Below are 18844 nucleotides of genomic sequence, written 5' to 3'. Positions count from 1 at the left end.
TCTGTGGAAAACCCTGAACACTGTTTAAGTTGTAATTTGAGGAAGTTCCCTAAAACGGCATCTCTAGAAATTATTTTTAGTGAATTCTTTGTGGATAGGCAAATAAAAAAAATATGACCATCCTAGTTATCACAGGTCATCTTCAGCCAAGCTGGATGACGTAGTAAAATTTCGTCCACAGTTGACACCGTCGTATATATTTTTTGTTGTTGTACAAAACATGAGTTAATCTGAGTCTGACCATGTAATTCACTTATTTTGTTTTGTTTAGTTTTTTTTTTTCATTGTTACTTGAATGGCATCTTTATACAAAGTTGCAGCAAAATTGATAGGAAGACTTTTGTGGCTCAAGTGGCAAGGGACGCATCCTCGTTCACCTCACCTTAACTGTAGGGCAAGAGGAGGAAGAGGAGAATATAAATGTACCACAAGCCAAAAAGAAAAAGACAGGATGAGCTGAGAATGAGGACAGATTTGACTCAGTTTCACCAGTTCCGTTGAGATGGCTAAAAATAACGCCTGATGAATATTCAAACGCAGTAAAAATTAATCTGTGGCGACCACAGACATTTCAGACCAGTCATTTGCACTTACACTAAGGTGATATAGGACAATTTCAGAAAAAAGAAATCATTTGAATTAATTTTAGCCAGCTGTATTTCTAGAACTGAACGACAGTGACCAAAAAGCGAGTTGGCAAAGAGAGAAATCTTTGAGAGAGGACGGAAAGGCGGGTGGTTGGATGTATGGCAGAGACTCTCAGGCAGCAATACAGGGAACAGCTGAGAACTGCGACGCAGCTGGAGGTCGGCTGGAACACTAGAGATCTCGTCACAGGAATTTTGCAGAAACCTCATTACTGCCCGTTTTCTTTACATAGCTTTTTTTTTCTCTCTCTCTCTTTAGGGGTCTTAACAACGGCAGCAGTCTGTCCAAAGAGGACTCTAAAACATTTCACTAATAGAAGCCATTGGAATTGTTATCAGTTGGAACACAAAAACTACAGCAATAGTAACACAACACAAGCTGCTGCATTTTCATAACCATGGCAAAATTCTCAAAATGACCATTTATGAAAAACGCACGAAATACGAACTATAAAATGCAACACTGGACTGGTGAGTATTTTGTTTATGAGGATCATAAAACTGATGACAAACAAAGACAATATAAGTTACTGTACTGAGAAGAAAAAAGTAAAGAAGCCAAAACTAAGACGAAACTGTGCCATAAGGATGTGTGTGTATGTGTGTGTGCATGTGTGTGTGTTCCATCCTTATTTGTTTCACCTGCTGCACTCCTTCAGCTCTTCACTAATGGCACTCCCCAGGGGTGCAGGGGATTTCAGAAACCATGCACTGTACAGATCAACCTGACTTTGTTCACACAAGACACAATAGCGCACTGACACAGAGGCTCACGCTGCAACCGCTGTGGAAAAAAACAGTGAATGGACAATGATCGTCTCACAACAAAGATTCTACAACCAAGTTCTCATTTTTGAAAAACAGCCGCTATATATAAAAAATAAAAAGAAAACGCTATCAAAACATGATTATTTGATAGTTAATTATACTTTAATAACTGTTTATGGTCTCACATAATCTTCAAACTAAAACATAAAAATGCAGGAAACTGAACTTTTAGAAACAGAGGAGCTGGTTGTTAATTTAAAAACATGTTTTGCTATAGTTTTGCTAGTCACAATGTCCCTGACTAGCAACCTCCACATAGACTTTGAATGTAAACCAGACACTCAAAATGCGTTTGGTGTGGACGCACCGTAATTGCTGCTGCCGCCAGTCTGGAGGAGCTGTGTGGGGGAGGACCAGGGGAGGGGTGGTCCATGTGAGCTGGACTTGGGACTGAAGCTCCAAGGTGGAGCTTTGGATAAATAGGCGGAGGATTGTAAGAGCAGGCGTTAAGGCACCCATGAAAAGTTGTCATGGGAGATTCAAGAATTTATCAAACATGCATGAATGAATCAAAGCAAGACTCCTGGTGTGTCTGGTGAGAGAATGACATAAAATATAAAGATAAAAAAATGTCAACTTTGCATAGTACTTCCGCCCCCTTAGTATTGTTAATATTTCATGACTATTAAATGTCAAAATGTCTTTTATAGAGGCGATTTCCTTTTTAACATGAGCCTCTAAAATCAGTGTTTCAAACTGCTCACGGACCACTTGTGGTCCATGAGTGCCCCTAGTGGTCCGCGAGATACTGCATGTAAACGACCGGTTATTTGCCGTGATGTTGGTTCAAAGTGAGATGCTACTAGTTGCTTATCAAAGAATTGTGTTAAAAATAATATTGGATAAGTGGCTTAAAACTGGGATACTCAAAAGAAAAGCTGCAGACACTGGTGGAAAGAAAACAACTCCAGGATTACTTATATGATCAGAGGAAGCTGAGTCATAGCTGCTGAGTGTTGATGTGTCGTTCACTGGCTATTGGATTCTTTGAACGGCTCTATGCGGTGAGGGTGAATTGATAAAATCTTAAAAGCTTGAATGAAGTCACTTGTATAAAAACTCAAACAGAAATGTCTTAATGATAACATAGCTAGGCTAACCATAACAGCAATGGTGACTTCAGTACAACAGAAGGGAACATTTCTAGTTACTGTTGCCTCCATGACTCTATGGTAGGGAAACATGCCTATCAAGTTTATCCCCACAGGGGCACTGAAATGCTCTGTCCAGAGGAGTGGGAGATGGCCCGGGGTTGACTTCACAAACAAAAGGCGACAACTGTCATAAATGACTCCCCTGTGGGTCTGCATGTCAGCCATACTACTAACATGGGGTAACGGCAATGGCTTTGAGAGACCGTGGGGCCAACAGGGCAGCCTCTCAAACAAGCAAGCTGCTGCATGATGCTTTTACGTACAAAATTATAATAACTAGAAATTTAGTCATTTATTGATATTGTGAAGTTTTTATGGTTTTGCTGTAAAAGAGTACATCACTGATTTAAGGATTGGGTGGCGACTCACTTTAATCAAAACTTACAAACTCGTCAGTCCAATTTTCCACCAACATTGGGTTTACATTTTATTGTTTTTTTTTTACTTTTAACTCAAAAGGAAGAGGGGTGGGGAAGTATGAAGCTAACGAAACGGAAGCACCTTAACTACTGTTGTTCAGACAGCACTTCATTTGTACGTATATGGTAAGTGCACCATCTTAGGTGCTTGCCGTTTGTCCTAAGGAATCTTTTCACACTTAACCCCACGTTCCAGCTTCAAATATCTTACACTAAAATCTGTCATACTGAGGTTGATTCCCCAAGAGTTTCTCAGAATATGTTGCTTAGTAATCGACAGTGGAACAAACACAATAACTTCCATTATACTCAGAGGTCAAGCTAGACTTTTTTATTGTCCCTCATTTTGACTAACAGCATAAAAAAAAAATCTGTCATGTACTATTTTTACCTGTCAAACGCACAGTGCCTCACTAATTCCTCCTTGTCCGCATCTGCAGAGAAATTTGCGCTAGTTAATCAGTCAGTTGGATCTGCCTGATCCTAACCAATCAACTGAACTTTGCGAGCTTTTTACCCAGCATGTGGACCGGGCATGTGCTTTTACAAGGATTTTTTTTTGTGCGGTTTCGCTTCTCCGACATGGACATATTACGTCTGACGCGCTGCTCCTGGGTGCCACTCTCCTTCTTGGCGTGGGAGAGTAACGTCTTCCAGCTCCATTTGTTAAAACCGCAGGGTGAGATAAGTTTAATCCTTCGCAGCAGCAGAGCCACGTCCGCATTAGTTGTACAGCGCACTGCGCATGTTGCAGTATAATTAACTTCTGTAGATTTATTTATTTCCTCGAGATAAATTTCCAGCTCCTCTGTTTAGACTATAAATGGATTAACACAACAATGCGTCCTCTTTAGTCTTCTCTGTTGGAAACTGGAATTACACACACCATTTCAACCAAAGGTTTAGAATGAGCTTCCTCTGCGATGAACTCTTTGCGTAAAGTCTATAATGTCTGCCCATGTGCACCAGTCAAGAGTGTGAGTTATAACCTGTCAAAATGATGGACCAAATATTTCCATTGATTAAAAAAATAAAAATAAAAAAATAAAAAAACGGTCAAATACAGAAAATATTCTGTTAACGCTATTCTGTTATACTATACCTAACATACTCCTAGTGTGGCTGAACATTATACAGATTATGTGGGGTGCACTGACAAGAAAGTTTGGGCTGACGTTGATATGAAATAATGCTGTTTTGTCTGAAAACCTTCACCACTTCTATTTCTCTGGGACCTCACTAAATGGGCTTTAAAATGTAGGAATGACATGATCAAAAATGTAAGTGGAACATTTTCAAGCCTTTATGTCATGAACTGGCCAATGCCCAGTGATGATTACAGTAAAAAAAACAACAGAAAAAATGCAAAAATTTTTAAGCATAGCAGTTGACAAATGTCTGCAAAGTGCAGGTCAAACAAATGTCGCTGAGGGAGGCAACATCAATGCATTTGTGCAACAAACTTATTTCAGAAGCACCAAGTATCAACATCCAGGATCTCCCCCAGTATGTTGTAAGTGGATAGTCGTTTGCATTGTGTTGCTGACTTTGCAGCAATCCCTTATGCTGGGCATGCATGTAGTGACAGTGGAGTGGACAAACTCCCCTTTAGCATGAAAAAGATTGGGGAAGACAAACTGATTATTGATGCAACACTGACATGCCAACTCCATGCATACAGATACTTCATTTCATCTGTAGCTAAAACTAAACCCTTCCTGATGATCTGGGTTTCTGCTCCAAACACATATGAGTCCTTTCACACTCTCATATGGAGCACAGACACTTTACCTGCTTGTGAGCCCATCTCTTTGTTTTGCCCTGGTGTATCGGAAGGTTTTGCTCCATAGGAAATATTAGTAAACTCTGAAGATTAGAAAAACAGAATAATTCTGTTCTCCAGCTAAAACATTTAGGAAAAGATTTATATATATATATATATATATATATATATATATATATATATATATATAAATATATATATAAATTGTGCTTTGTGCATAACAGAACTGCAGAAGTGTACTCTGCCATTGCTGCTCTGATGACAAACAGAGCTATAGGTCGGTGTGCAGTGATTGCTAACCTCTTTGCAATGCAATGCAGGTTATAAATAATTGCATTTTTGTAATAGCTTCTCTCTTCTGTTTTAAGCCTGTGATTTGAAAACGGTTTATTATTTGTCCCCAATAATAAACTTACGGAGAGATTGTTTTCTGAAAAGGTCGCACAGAAAAAGAAAAAGGCTTGCTCAGCTGAACATTAGCCCTATTTTGTTTTAATGTAGACCTTTCTTATCCACAAAGTTGCTTTCTGCAGGCTGTCAACCTCACTCCAGTCCTGTTCGGCACATGCAAGGGTGCGCCTATCCAATTGGACTGGCATCACGGCTATGGAATGCTGAAGTCCACATTTTTCCCATTCAGCAAGGAAAAACGGTCTTTCAAAGCCAATCAGCTAGAAATTTTGCTTTGTTTTTATTTTCAACTGAACTTCCTGGAACCTATTATGGAGCTGTCCGGGATGTATATTTAGCTATGGCAACACAGGGCCTCCTCGCCCATTTGCGCCACTGGTCATGTCACCTCTGATAAACAGAAAAACAATTGGCTATCCCTTTTGTCACCTTAAAGAAACCAAGGCACTGTGTTCCTGAGTGTAAATAACATAACATGCTTGCAAACACCACAAGTATTCCTGTGCACATTTAGAGGATATCTTCAGAACAAAATATTCAACTTCTACTTTTCAGTGGCTGAAAGTCACAATTAAAAAAAAACTGTTATAAACTGCTCCTATATACGTACTTTGAAAGAAATGCAAATATTTAGGATGTACTTAGCACTGACAGTGGGTTCCGATCAAAAGCCATAGAGGTATGTGGAACAGTCAGACAAAGGTGAGAAACAAACACGTCTACAAATGTAGTTGACGAATGTTAAGGTTGAAAACAGATCAAGCTGTAGAAATTATAGAAGCAAGTATAGCTGTAGCGATTCCTCGAATGATTCGAGTACCTCGATTATCGAAATTCCTCAAGGAAAATTTATCTGCCTCGAAGCTTCGTTTAGTTATTGTTTATTATTTAGCGCACTGTGTGCTGGCCGGGTCAATATTTACGTTGTGCAGCACTCTCATTTCTGCCTATGAGTTGTTGACAAAAGCTAAGCTAAGCAGCATGACGCCCAATTTTCAAGTTTTATCCGGGGTACTGTTTATTGATTGATGATAATGTCCGGGTTTTTATAGATTTTTGGGTGACCAATATGCATCCTTAAAATGACTGGCGCAATGCCTGAAGTACAGCAGTTTTTCTCCTCCTGGAGCTGCTTCCTGGTGGTGGGAGAGAGAGCTGCAGGTGTGAGCACTCTTCCCCACCACGGGCAGCACTTGTGTAGACGATGAACGTAAGTGTAGCTTTACGGACGAACCGGAAAATAAATTTCATATCATCCCAGTCTCAACAAATGGGTGGCGGAGCGCATCGTGACGGTACATAGCTGGTAGATGAGTTTCTGTGTGTGATGAACGAAGGTGTCAAATCCCGTCACTAACATGGACAGAAACACTATAAATGTTTGGGCAAGGTGAGAGTTCATCTATTAAACTGACTGAAGATGAATACATAAACCAAGAGCTGGAGAATAGACATTTTTTATCAGTATTTGTTAGCCTGCCTCTAATTAAACAATTTGACTAGAACGAGCAAACCTGTTCTGACATGATCCAATTAATCACAGCCGTAAGATTCATGATAAAAATATCACAGAATGACAGACTCATTAAAAAAAAAAAATCAGACAGTCTAACTGAAATGTTTCAATCAAATATGTCGGTCATAGCAAAAAGTGACTGTAGTAGGTGGCAGATATATTTTTTTTATTCCTAGCTTAACAAAATTTCTTCTGGCCCATGTCACCATTTTCAAATCCCCAGTGGACAGAGTACAGAAACACAGCAGCATTTCTTTTTATATTTGGGTGTCAATTTAGGAAACAATCAACATAAGAAGTACAGTGCATGTTTAGTATCTCTGAGGATCTAAGCTACAGATCAGCCTCGGTGCAATGCTTTACTAATTGGGTATGTGTATTACAATGTCTGTGGACACAATACCCTTATGGGGCATGAAATAACAAGCAGCTGTGTGTCAGGAGACTGTATGTGCACATACAGGAGACTGTGTCCGTGTGTGGGTGAGTGTGTGTGTGTGTGCGTGTAATAGCTGCTGGGAGGTTTATTAACCCAGTCCATCAAGGCTGAGTGGGATTCACACTGAGACACTGAAGGCTTAAGGATGCGAGTGCCACACCAGGCAAGACAATACTTCCCTGAAATACTAATATGGGCTCTGATTTCCAACCACAACACTAAACCTCCTCCCCACAACCAGAGCAGGGACCTCCAAGCCAGATCTGTCTCCTACTGCGCAGATGCTTTGATGTTCAGCTGAGGACATTTTAAAAACAGCAGCCTCAATTGCTCAGCGTTGACTTTCTACATACCCACAGCAGTGTGACGTCACACACAGCTGCAAAACATATTTTTTGATGAAAGCTCCTGAACAAGGTCCCTTATATTAAAATAAACTAATATATAAACTAATATACAAGGTTTCCCCCAGAAAACTTGCTAAGTCCAGTGGTTGGGCGCTAGGACAGTTATTCATGCAGCGGAACGTTTTGTTTTTGCAGCGTTGTGTTTTTGAGTTAAAAAATGTTTAAAGTTGACAGGAAATTTGAAAATATCACTTGGTAATTATGTGTTACTGAAAGATTGGAAGATTAATACCTGAACACCAACTGTAAAGTCTTAAAAAGGGCAAACATTTTAAAAGGACTTAAATAAATTAAGCAGTGCTTAGCCTGGTGAGGCCACGAGTAAAGTCTGGTGGCTCACCAGGCTTATAATACACTGGGGGAAACAATGAATTTATATCATTTCATTACCAGCTCATAATCCGACTAAATAGTTCTACACAAATTTAGACAAAACAAAGCAGCTATATGTGGAAGAAAAAGTTATGACTTAATGGCAAGCAGACATTTGCCAGATATCATGAATGATTTTCAGAAAGTTTAGCAGTGATGGTAGAGCAGCAAAACAAAAAAAATTACAATGACATATATTCTTGATGATCTCAATGATTCAAATAGTCATCTCCTCCCTGTGGTTTAAAATTAGAGACACCCCAATTTACACAATGAAAACCTACACCTGTCACCTTTAGAAATTGTCAATACCAACTGGATAGTCAATCTTGAAAATGCTTTTTAACCAGTCAACATGTCACCACATGCCAGCCATGAGCCTGTTTTAGAGCTGACCACAATGGAAGACTCGTTTCAGCATCCAAGGGTGTTGATACATTTCAAACTCCCCTAAAGCCTACCGTTTTATTGATGATCCAAACTCCACGGGGAGTAATTAAAGCAACACTAGACTGAAAGACCTAAAGTATGGTAAGTACATCGTTTTTTTGTTGTTGTTTTTTTTCATACAGGACATCTCTCAGAAAGAAAGGATAAAAACATCCAACGAAATAAAATACAGTGAATAAACGCTTCAAAAAACAAACATCAGACACTGAGAGGGGTGATTGATAAGATATTATCCTGTTATTACTGTACACAATATCAATATTCAAACTGTGTTCATGTACCTGAACACCGTTTTATTAATTAGAATAGATAAGGATTTTTTTTAACATTGAGGTTTTCTGTGTTAAGTTTTGGGCACTTATTGAAATTAAATTAAAATATGTTTTGTTTGTTTCGATTTGTAAGCAGAAACAATGGTAACATGTTTGTTGCGTTTCTCCCAATTTAGTTCTACCTTAATTTAAGAAGTCTGTCTTTCATTGTTCATACTGGAGTGGTTTAGTTATTTCTGATGCACAATAATTAAAGAAGCTTCAACTAACATTAATCTGAGCATATCAGAAAGACCCCGGGCTGGGATTCGAACCCAGGACCTTCTTGCTGCAAGGCAACAGTACTACCAACTCCACCACTGTAGCGCTGCATGGCCCCTAACAAAACAAAACATCATGTTTGGGTTATTTCATTTTGTGTCCATATGAGATTATTTATTCCGAATACATTTTAATCAGTTCAAGGAATTTTGCGCATGTAAACATAGCTGCAGACGGTACTGCAGCGGAGGATTACGGGTTGTATAAAGCAGAAAAGCAACGCCAGCTGTGTGGTCATTTTTTCCACAGTGTAAAAAATGGTAGGGAAACATAGCTGAAAAATCTGTTATCAGACATAACAGCAACATTAATAGCAGTCAAAAAATTTTCATATTGGTGCTTTGCTGTTTAATGCAATAAGGAAAGTCTTTCAGTTCTACTAATTCTTTTAAGCTGTTTTTTTTTTTTTTTTTTTTTTTGGCTGTCGAAAGTTTGGCCTTTGAATCTGCATCTCTTATACCTGATAACCTTTGGTTGTTGTCCTTGTGCTTGAGTTGTTTTGGAAAAGTGATATATAAATAAATTTGACCTCAATTCATTCAACCATACAGATTCCAGGTAGTCACATTCAAAATGTCTTATGGCTTGTAAAGCGGCAGCTTCAAGGACTCAGTGTCACTCCCCGTCTATTCATTTCCTATGAAACTTGTCTGCCGAGGTGGCAATTGCTTGACGAGAGGCATGATTCATGCATGTGAAATTTTGAGCTTGTGCACGCATATGTGCACACGCAGGCTAATTACACGACAAAAAAATTTAAAAATCTTCAGCTTCTGTCGCCATCGCGTATGTTGGCTTCACCCTGAGTGGCAGAAAACCTTTGCCTTTTGTTGTCATTTGTTGAGCCCATTACACTTACTACTCTCCTAAATTATGTAACTATGATGAGTTATAACAAAGACGCAGGTTTTTCAAGAAACCACCCTACAAAATTAGCTGTAATTTATTTATTTTTTGGATGAATCTAGTTCTGAGAAATTCAAAGCTTTGACTAAACTGAGTCGGTGTAAATGTAGAGTGTTTGTTTTACGTACAAGGATTGCCCAGGCTGACCTCCACCTATTCTCCTTTCGGTCTTTGGGTTTATAAGGGCCAGTGTGTTGTGTTCATGTTTATCCAGGCTTCCTGTCAGCACATCCAAATCCCCCGTGGAACCTTCAAACCTCTCTTGCATCAAACCTCTAAGCTCTCTCAGCGCCTGAAATCGGCCCCATCCCGCCCTGCCTCCAACTGAATACACACACCCCGACCAGGATGATTAATAGCCCTCTGCTCGGACTCTTCATCCACTCAGCACATTGTTTAGAGCCTCTGAAACAGGACAACACTTGCATCCCCTCTTCACACTAGACTTAAGCCGCGCCTGTCAGTCCCCGGTTAGGGACCTGTTAACTGACCAAATTTATAGCTACTAACTAGCACTAGATGGCACCCAGTCTGAGGAGGGGGACAACTGCTGGGCCAAATGCTGTAAAATACCTGCCTCATGCATGGGTCTCCCATCATAACTCACTACTGCAGCATGATGCAGCTCAGCTTTTATGAAAAGTGTGATTTTTAGCTAAAGTTACTTAGATGAGCAAGGTTTGAAGATTACATAATTGTTAAAATCCCCTGAGAATGAAGCGTTGCAGAACTGTAGCATTTGACTAAAACTGAATCCAAAGTCCCGAGCCCTTTAACGGGAAGAACACACCAAGATCTCTGGCTCTTGTAACTGCCTGACAAAGGTACACCTTTTAGAGTGTCACCCTAATACGTCAAAAACAAAATAGCTTCACTGGGAAAAATGTAAAGAATATAGCCTCTTAACTATTGTACTGGTGTGGCATGAAAAGCCAGAAAGCAACAATAATTATTTGAAAGCAAATCCAGTGTGGAATGAAAAACTTATTTTAAAATGAATGTTTTTTTTGTTGTTGTTTGTTTTTCAGATAAGTTGCTGTCGATTATTAAATAGTAATTTAATAGGAATTTTAACTTATTGGTGATCCACCCAGGAACAATTAAATGATACCCCACAACAGTTAAAGAAACCTTACAAATTTTATGCACTGTAAATAAAGCAAATGATGTATCTAAGGAAATGGAAAAATGAAGCTGTTTAATTATAAAAAATCACAAAAATAAATAAATTGATTAATTAATTAAATTCACTACACCTTAGTATACTTGTTTTAACTCATAATAAAAACATTATATTGCGAAAACATCGCCACTAAAGTAATTCTTATTAGACATTAGGGAGGAAAGCGCCTGTTCGGTTTGTGGTCTTTTATGTCCTTTAAATAACACTGACAGGAATGAGAATCTAACATGTGATCTCCAGCTCAAAGCCGGGAGACAGAGAGCCCTCAAAGCAGACATGCCGAGCATTACAATGAGGCAGATTCTCCCATCTCAGAATGGAATCGAGAGTAAACAATTTTGAATAAGTGGCTAAGCGACATGAATTATGGTTCTTTCTCCTCGGCATTGGCCAGCTGCCTTGTCCTGCTTCAATTGGGAATGATATATGTGCAAAGATCAGGTGGCACAGAGCAGGACGCGAGGGAATGACGGCTAAAGGAATGGGTGAACAGCTACAACCAGATGCCAAGTGCTTGGACGAAACCCCCCTGGGGTCCGCCAGTCCCAGTCTGACCACAGCTGTGGATTGACACAATACAGAAATACACACACTTGACCTTGGCATGAAACAAATAGAAACGGCATGTGCACAATCTCTCTATATGACCGACATGATGGTAACATTTATAGATAGTAATGGTCTTGAATATCTAGTTTAGATGAGAAAGAATCTTTTGTTTTTTCCTTTCCGACAGTAGTCAAAGCAAATAAATAGACCACTCTTGTGGAGACTAGGCATGCGCGGGTTACTGGTTTCAAGGTACACTGTGTTATAAAAATTTATCCGTCATACCGTCCCTGTGGTACAAGCATTTTTTTTTTCCTGTCTGGTCAGAGATAAAGTGGAGGTCAAATCCCAGCATGTGTGCAGCAGCAGTATCACGACACCCGCCTCCTCCCCAAGCACCCATGTATAGCTACTAACTCTGCAAGTTCAGGCAAGTCCCCCCAAAGTCACTTATTCTAAAAGAATAACATCCGCTATAAGGGAATACCATAAAAAGACAAGGAAACATGGAGGAAGAAGGTTGCCTTATGTGCAAAACGTGCTTATGAATAGCGGCAGCCAGAGAAGGTGGACATGATCCCACATCTAGCTAAATTCAAGCTAAAGTTTGAGCTGTCTTGAAATGAACAAGCTAATGTTACCATGTAGCATTAATGAAACAAATATCACCATGTTACTGTGACACATTATGCTGGTCACAACTAGTCTGCACGAGTGTTTTGGACTTGATAGATTTAACTCATTTTGAGTTAAAGGCGAAAGTACCAACTCTGTCTTCTAAAACCCCCAGTTGGTTGTGGCAGACGGATGCTTGTACTGAGCCAGGTTCTGATTCTGCTAGAGGTTTCTTCCTGTTAAAGGGGAGTTTTACCTCAAGCATACTCGGTGTGTGGGATTGATGTAAAGTCAACAACAACCTGCTGTTCCAGGATGAGTGAATGCTGTAAGTCAATGATTCAATGCAACCTGCTGGGTTTCCTTAGTCAGAAACGTTTTTTTAACCAACTTGGATGAACTGAACTTGACTCGGATAAATTGTATGTATGATTAATTTTATTTATTTTTTTTTTTAAAGTTCCTTGAGATGACATATTGTGAATCAACATAAAAAACCTGATAACCAAACAGCTGTTTATCCAGTTCTACTTTGGAAAAACTAGAAAAGGAATATAGCAAAAGTCAGCTGAAGGTAATAAAATAATATTCTTCAATATTTGGAGTACAACAGAACACAACCCTCTGTTATGTGCCTCTGGTGTGGTGCTAGTGATTCAAGTCAATTAGAGGTGTGCTTGTAAATTTTGTTGGTTTCAGCTGAGGAAAAAAAAAAGAGAAAGAAGCTGTCAGTCAAAAACCCACTCTGGCTATGTGTCTGGGGGGCTGCAAAGTCCTTTAAATCTGTATCTCTATGAATAAAAATGAAGGGATTTAGGAGGAGACCGTTTCTTCTGCAGACTTGTCAAAATCTGACCTTCGCAGCAGCAGAGGGGGTTGACTAGAAAGGAGAAGGAAAGACTTGACGATTTGAACCGATAAGGCTCAGTGGCTACTGCATAAAGAGATGAAACTGGGGGGGAAAGAGAGAAAAAAATTGAATTAATGAAAAGCAGCTCTACACAACATGTCGTTATCTGAACTACAGCAAAAGGAAGAAAATAAAGGGGCATATACAGAGGGCCATTAGTCAGCTTTGGGAATGGCTCGTCGAATCACGTTACAGACATCCGTAACGAAAGTATTGGTAGTTACAAAAGAGGTCAAAGAAAGAGATATTATCCTTCTAGTGCTTCTGCCAAAGATGCTCAAATGGAACACATGATCAGTATGTGGAAAAACATTTAAAAAATACTTTGCTGACTCAACAACCTTTACACATGGAATACTTGAGTAGGGCAGTAGAAACTGAGCTTGGCAGAATCTCCAGAGCTAGAATTTGTATCACGATGCAGGTAATATGACCTTTTTATGGTATTAACAAGTCATGCCATTGCAGCAATACTGATAAATATTGTGGTGACAATATTAGTGCAATAAAAATGACTCTGTCCTTACATCCGTCTTTCTCATGTGTGCTTCCAACACTGACCATCAGCATAGATAAACACTGTGTGAACAGGTGTGGACTTCTGCTGCGGTGAGTCTCCATCCGATAGGCTGAATATTTTTATTGCAATGCAAAATGTGTACTCACGTTTTGCAGGATATTTTAATGATTCTTAGGCTTTGAACATGTGGGCAAAAAAATACATCCCGAACAGCTCACGTTAGAGAGTGTGTTTAGGTGGAAAGAGTGTGAAGTTCCTCTGCCTGCCAATGTGATTGAACAGCCGCCACTCTGTCCTCCAGGGTCTTGCTTGGTGCAACGCATTGAACAAAAATGAGTGTACACCAGACACATCGTTGGTGCTTCTATGCGTTGGCCTCCTCGTGGCTACACCATTGCATCAAATTCTTCAAAGAGTTACTGTAGAAGGTGATGGCAGGAAGGATTTCCAGTCTCATGAAGAGGATGATCAGGTTTGTCCATAATTTTCTTGATTTTATGAAGAATCATCTCTACAGGTTCCACAGTCGTCCCCAGAACAGAACCAGCCTTCATTACCAGCTTGTTGAGCTCCCTCAGGTCCCTGGCTCTGATGCTGCTGCCCCAACAGATGACAGCAGAAGAGATGACACAACAACAGACTCATAGAAGATCTGCAGCATCTTGCTACAAACCTTGAAGGATCTTAGCTTCCTCAATAAGTACATCCTGCTCTGTCCCTTCTTACAGACGGCTTCACTGTTGCATCTCCAGTCCAGTCTGTTGTCCAGATGAACACTGAGGTATTTATATTCCTCAACCACCTCCACTCCTTCTTCCATGATGGAAATAATGTTCGATCTTGTTTCTACCAAACTCTACAATCATCTCCTTTGTTTTCTTCACATCCAAGATGAGGTTATCGTTTCCACACCATGACACAAAGCGGTCCACCAGTTCTCAGATTCTTGTCCATCTCATTGTCATGTTGGAAAAAGTAGCAGATAGACACATCTACTGTATTAACAACTAAAGAACTTCCTTTTTATTTAATTTTTTTTACTGACTTTACCAGAACATCTTAATGCCATACTTCAGGGCATTCTCTATTCTGTTGCATTCATACAACAGCAGTTACTGGATACACTGCTGGCATAGAAAGTCTCAAACATTCTTGTTATGACAGATTTGCCTTAGTTTTTTTTTTTTTTTTTTTTTTTCCTTTTTTGCAAAACTGCAAGTTGATGCTGGACTGAAGCTATTGATAAATAAGAAATAAAGTTGCTATTATGGTCTATTGAATGCCTATATCTGTGGGTTCAATTCCCTTACTTCAAACATGGAAATAAACACGCTGAAAAGCAAAAGTTTTAAAATCAAAAAATAAATTCCAAGTATAAAATGATAAGGCCTGAACTTCATGGAACTGACTTTTTGGAAGGAAAGAAGGAAGAGCTGAAGCATGGTAACACATGGTGAACGACTGCCCCATTTTCAACTGTGCTGCCATTGTTAGAGAGATGAGAAAAGATCTTATATTTTCCAGGAGTTGAGGGAAACTTTTTTTTCCTGCTTTGAGAAAGGAGGGACAACACTTCCTTTCCCAGAACAATTTATCTCCCTTCTTGACAAGACTCCCTGCTATATTTACCCAACTAAAATTGCAGATGATATACTTCCAGCTGCAACACTCTCCACCTCCATAGCACATGCTCCTGTCAATCAGAGATTTCAACAGAGCAGAAGTGCCAGTGAACCCCCTTAAAGATGTGGAGTATGTTATAGTGAGAATGGAACATGCAAAAATAAGGGCAGAAGAAAAAAAAAAAAAAAACTTGCAACAACGTATTTCTTTTGCTGGTTGTTTTTTTTGTTGTTGTTAAAGGGAGCAAAGATCTTGGTTAAAACGAATAGAATGTGGACAGCTGGGTCATTTTTGTGCTTCGAAGCCACAGCAAAACATAGCACAACAAGAGTTTATAGCAAAATTTCTGCTCGTCTGCATGAGCTGCAGTTATCTAAGCTCCGTTTGTCTCCAATCAGCCCTAAGAAACCATCTAAAGGCAATGTATTGTTAGAGTCTGAGATTAAAGAAGGAATAAGATCCTCAAGCATCCATGACAAACTTTTTCTAAATGAAAGAAAATACTTGGCTTCCGTCCTGATTAAATAATGCAGTGGTATTCGGAACAACAAGAATGTTGGGGTTTTTTTGTGATTTGAAAGAAAGAAAAAGTATGGGATGGAGAGAAGGGGGGAAAAAGAAGGAAAGGGTACAAGGAGGGTTAACGTTGTGTGGTGAATTCCTCCTCAGCCAGCAGTGCCTGTCCATCTCAGAGAGCAACAGGCATTCCCTGGAGGAAGGCTAAAGCTGCAGGACCCTACATTTCCACTGAGCTCCATGTGTTACATCTTATTGCCCACATCTCATATGCGCAGGGGCCACAGTATTGTGGGACCTGGCCACAACTTTCATGGCCAAGACGTGCAGGGCCAGAACTAAGAGCCACACTGAAGCGTTACCATCATTTCCAGCCAGAAGAAACACGCAGGTGCAGTACAACAAAGGACATACTGAATGATCCTAAAAGCATAGGTTGTATCTTTCAACCTGGCAAACCCAACTTCTCCACTGGCTTTCACAGAGACTTCATGACACTGAACTTACCTCTTATGTTGTTGAGTATTTCCTTGAGATGGCCGAAGCTGTTCAGTAATGGGTCTTGTTCTTCATCCTGACCAGAGAAACGCAATTAGAGGTTGTTGAGGTGCAGTTCTGTTCGAAACACTCGTTTCTTTGCGAACTCAACTTTAATATGGACGACTCAGTAATTAGAACGTACCAGTGAAGTATGGTTATTCCATCGAGAGTTTCTCTTAATAGCGCCAACAACTGTGGTTATTTCACCTTGGACAATGTAGATGTTTTTGTCCACCATGCTGCTTCTCTAGTAAGAGATGAATAACACAAGGCAATTCAGTTTAGAGCGTTCAAAATGAAAACAAGGGCTGGAAAACAACTATTCTGAATTCACTTTGACAGTTATTAGACATTGTTCCCAATAATAATCTCCACATGATTTCTAATCTATATAGTACAGAGCATAGAAATTTCACAAAGTAAATTCCTTTGGAGCATTTCAGGGTTTTTGTAACATCAGTTTTTAGTTAAAATTAATTTTGTTAGTATACACATTAATGCAATTTTTCACAAAGTCATCAGGGTTTCCCTACGCATTGCTTATTTATTCAAGTTTTTTTTATGTTTGCTTTTTTAAGACTTTATAGTTGGTGTCTAGGTATTAATCTTCCAATAACACATATTCATCAAGTGATATTTTCAAGTTTCCTGTCATTTAAACATTGATAAACTCAAAAACACGACAGGCCGCTGGATGAATGACTGCCCTAGCACCCAACCGCCAGGCTTAGCAAGTTTTCCAGGGGAAACCTTGTAGAAGTATTTAAACGATCCTTCATTGTTCAAATGTAGGACTACTTAATCAAAACATTAATTAGCAGGGAGCTACCTACTGTTCTGATCAAGGTACAGTTTCTATGGATTGTCTTAGTTTATTCCTCAATCTGTTTAGGATGAAATGCATATACCTAGATCTGAAGCGAAGTGTGCAGCATATCTGGAGTAGTATTTTTGGAAAGTATGTAAATATGGATGTGTGAACAAGAAAATTAGAGATAATCAAGTTTAGTATTCAAGCCTCAATGACAGGAAACTTGAAAATATCACTTCATCAAGTGATGAAATGTCAGTGATGAAACAGTGATGAAATATCACTTGATGAAAGTGATATTTTTTTCACTTTCATCGAGTGAAAGTGTATTAGCATCAAGTGTATTAGCCTACCCCCAGTAGGCTAATGCACCCTACTGAGGGTATTAGCCTACTCCCAGTAGGCTAATAATCTACTGGGGGAAACCTTGGCTCTACATACAGCCTTTATTTGTAACATTTGATCCCTGCCCAACATTAACTGAAATGAATCTTAATTACATCTAAGGGATTTGTTTTTTCCTTCAGTAAGTTCACATTATTTTTAGATACACTATCGAAATATAAATATGCTTGATTAAAATAAACTTTTAGTAGTAAAAGTTTCAATATCGGCTTTCTCCTCTTATTTGATCTGCATCAATTCTAGATATTTTATAGTTTTGCCCACGAAATGCCTGAGACTTATTTCTATGCCTAATTCTTCCATAAACTGATCTGCTACATCTTTTGAGCATGAGACATTAAGTTATAATGAAACAATTTCTCATTTCTTTTTTGATTCAATCCTTTCTTCTTCTTTTTTTTTAGAGTAGTGACAGAAACAGATTTTCTTCCAATGTGTTGGGTGATCAGTCTGTTTTGCTTTTATGTAATGATTTATGACTGGCTGAAAAATAAACAGGCAGGCAAACAAATTCAACAACACAGTGGGTATGGAATAGTAATCCACAAGGCACTGGATGATATTACAACGAGGTAAATTAAACAACATTAACCAAACAGTTTAGTTTTTGAACAGCTGATATTCAGAAACGTTTGTCATTGTAATACCGTGCTAACTGTTAGATTATCAGATATCATTTATTTGTGGCATATTCTGATATTACAATAGAAGCACGCAAATATATATTTCAGCTTTTACCAACAGGCTAAAGGGCGTTATGTGTTAACCAGTTGACAAATAATTAACAGTTGATGTGGCAGCTAGCACCTAGCTTCATTAGCTTGTGCTAGTCATGACTCCCTGACCTGCTCCAAATACGTTTCTCTGTCCCTGTTATTTTTTTAAGTGAACCTCGGTTGGACGCACACACATTTGCCCTGCTTAATATCAGAACATTAAAGACAATTACCTTCCTTCGTGAGGCTGCTGATTCAAAGGAGGAGTCCTGGCGGAGCTGGTGCTGCCTTTTTTCGGCAAGCTAAACGGGCTAGTCGGACAACAGTGAATCAAGGAGACCAAAGTTCAGTTCACTGTCAGAAACAGACAAACCACAATACTCATACATTCCACCGTGTGATGGCGTGATCTCTCTCATTAGTACACAATCAATAACTCCCTCAGAAACAGTTCATGGATGCACAGCTGAAAACACTTCCTGTAGCTGTTAGCCCGGCTTTGGTAAACACACTGACGTGGAAATGCTGTGC

General features: G+C 39.3%; 1 protein-coding gene across 3 annotated transcripts in view; it reads right to left on the bottom strand.

Moving 5' to 3' along the window:
• The window catches only part of gbf1 (golgi brefeldin A resistant guanine nucleotide exchange factor 1), a 53427-nt gene extending 34583 nt beyond the window's left edge, over nucleotides 1–18844 (bottom strand). For all 3 annotated transcript variants that reach the window (XM_014984851.2, XM_014984853.2, XM_014984854.2), the window contains exons 1-3: nucleotides 18547–18844; nucleotides 16524–16628; nucleotides 16349–16415 (exon numbers count right to left, since the gene is read on the bottom strand). In XM_014984851.2, the coding sequence (XP_014840337.2) occupies nucleotides 16349–16415; nucleotides 16524–16619 (163 nt within the window). In that variant the 5' untranslated portion in view covers nucleotides 16620–16628; nucleotides 18547–18844. The remainder of the gene's footprint in view (nucleotides 1–16348; nucleotides 16416–16523; nucleotides 16629–18546) is intronic.

Source organism: Poecilia mexicana, unplaced genomic scaffold (assembly GCF_051168715.1).
Source record: "Poecilia mexicana isolate PSO_F unplaced genomic scaffold, ASM5116871v1 scaffold_15, whole genome shotgun sequence".
In the NCBI taxonomy this organism is placed as follows: Eukaryota; Metazoa; Chordata; class Actinopteri; order Cyprinodontiformes; family Poeciliidae; genus Poecilia; species Poecilia mexicana.
This window is presented reverse-complemented; position numbering and strand designations above follow the sequence as displayed.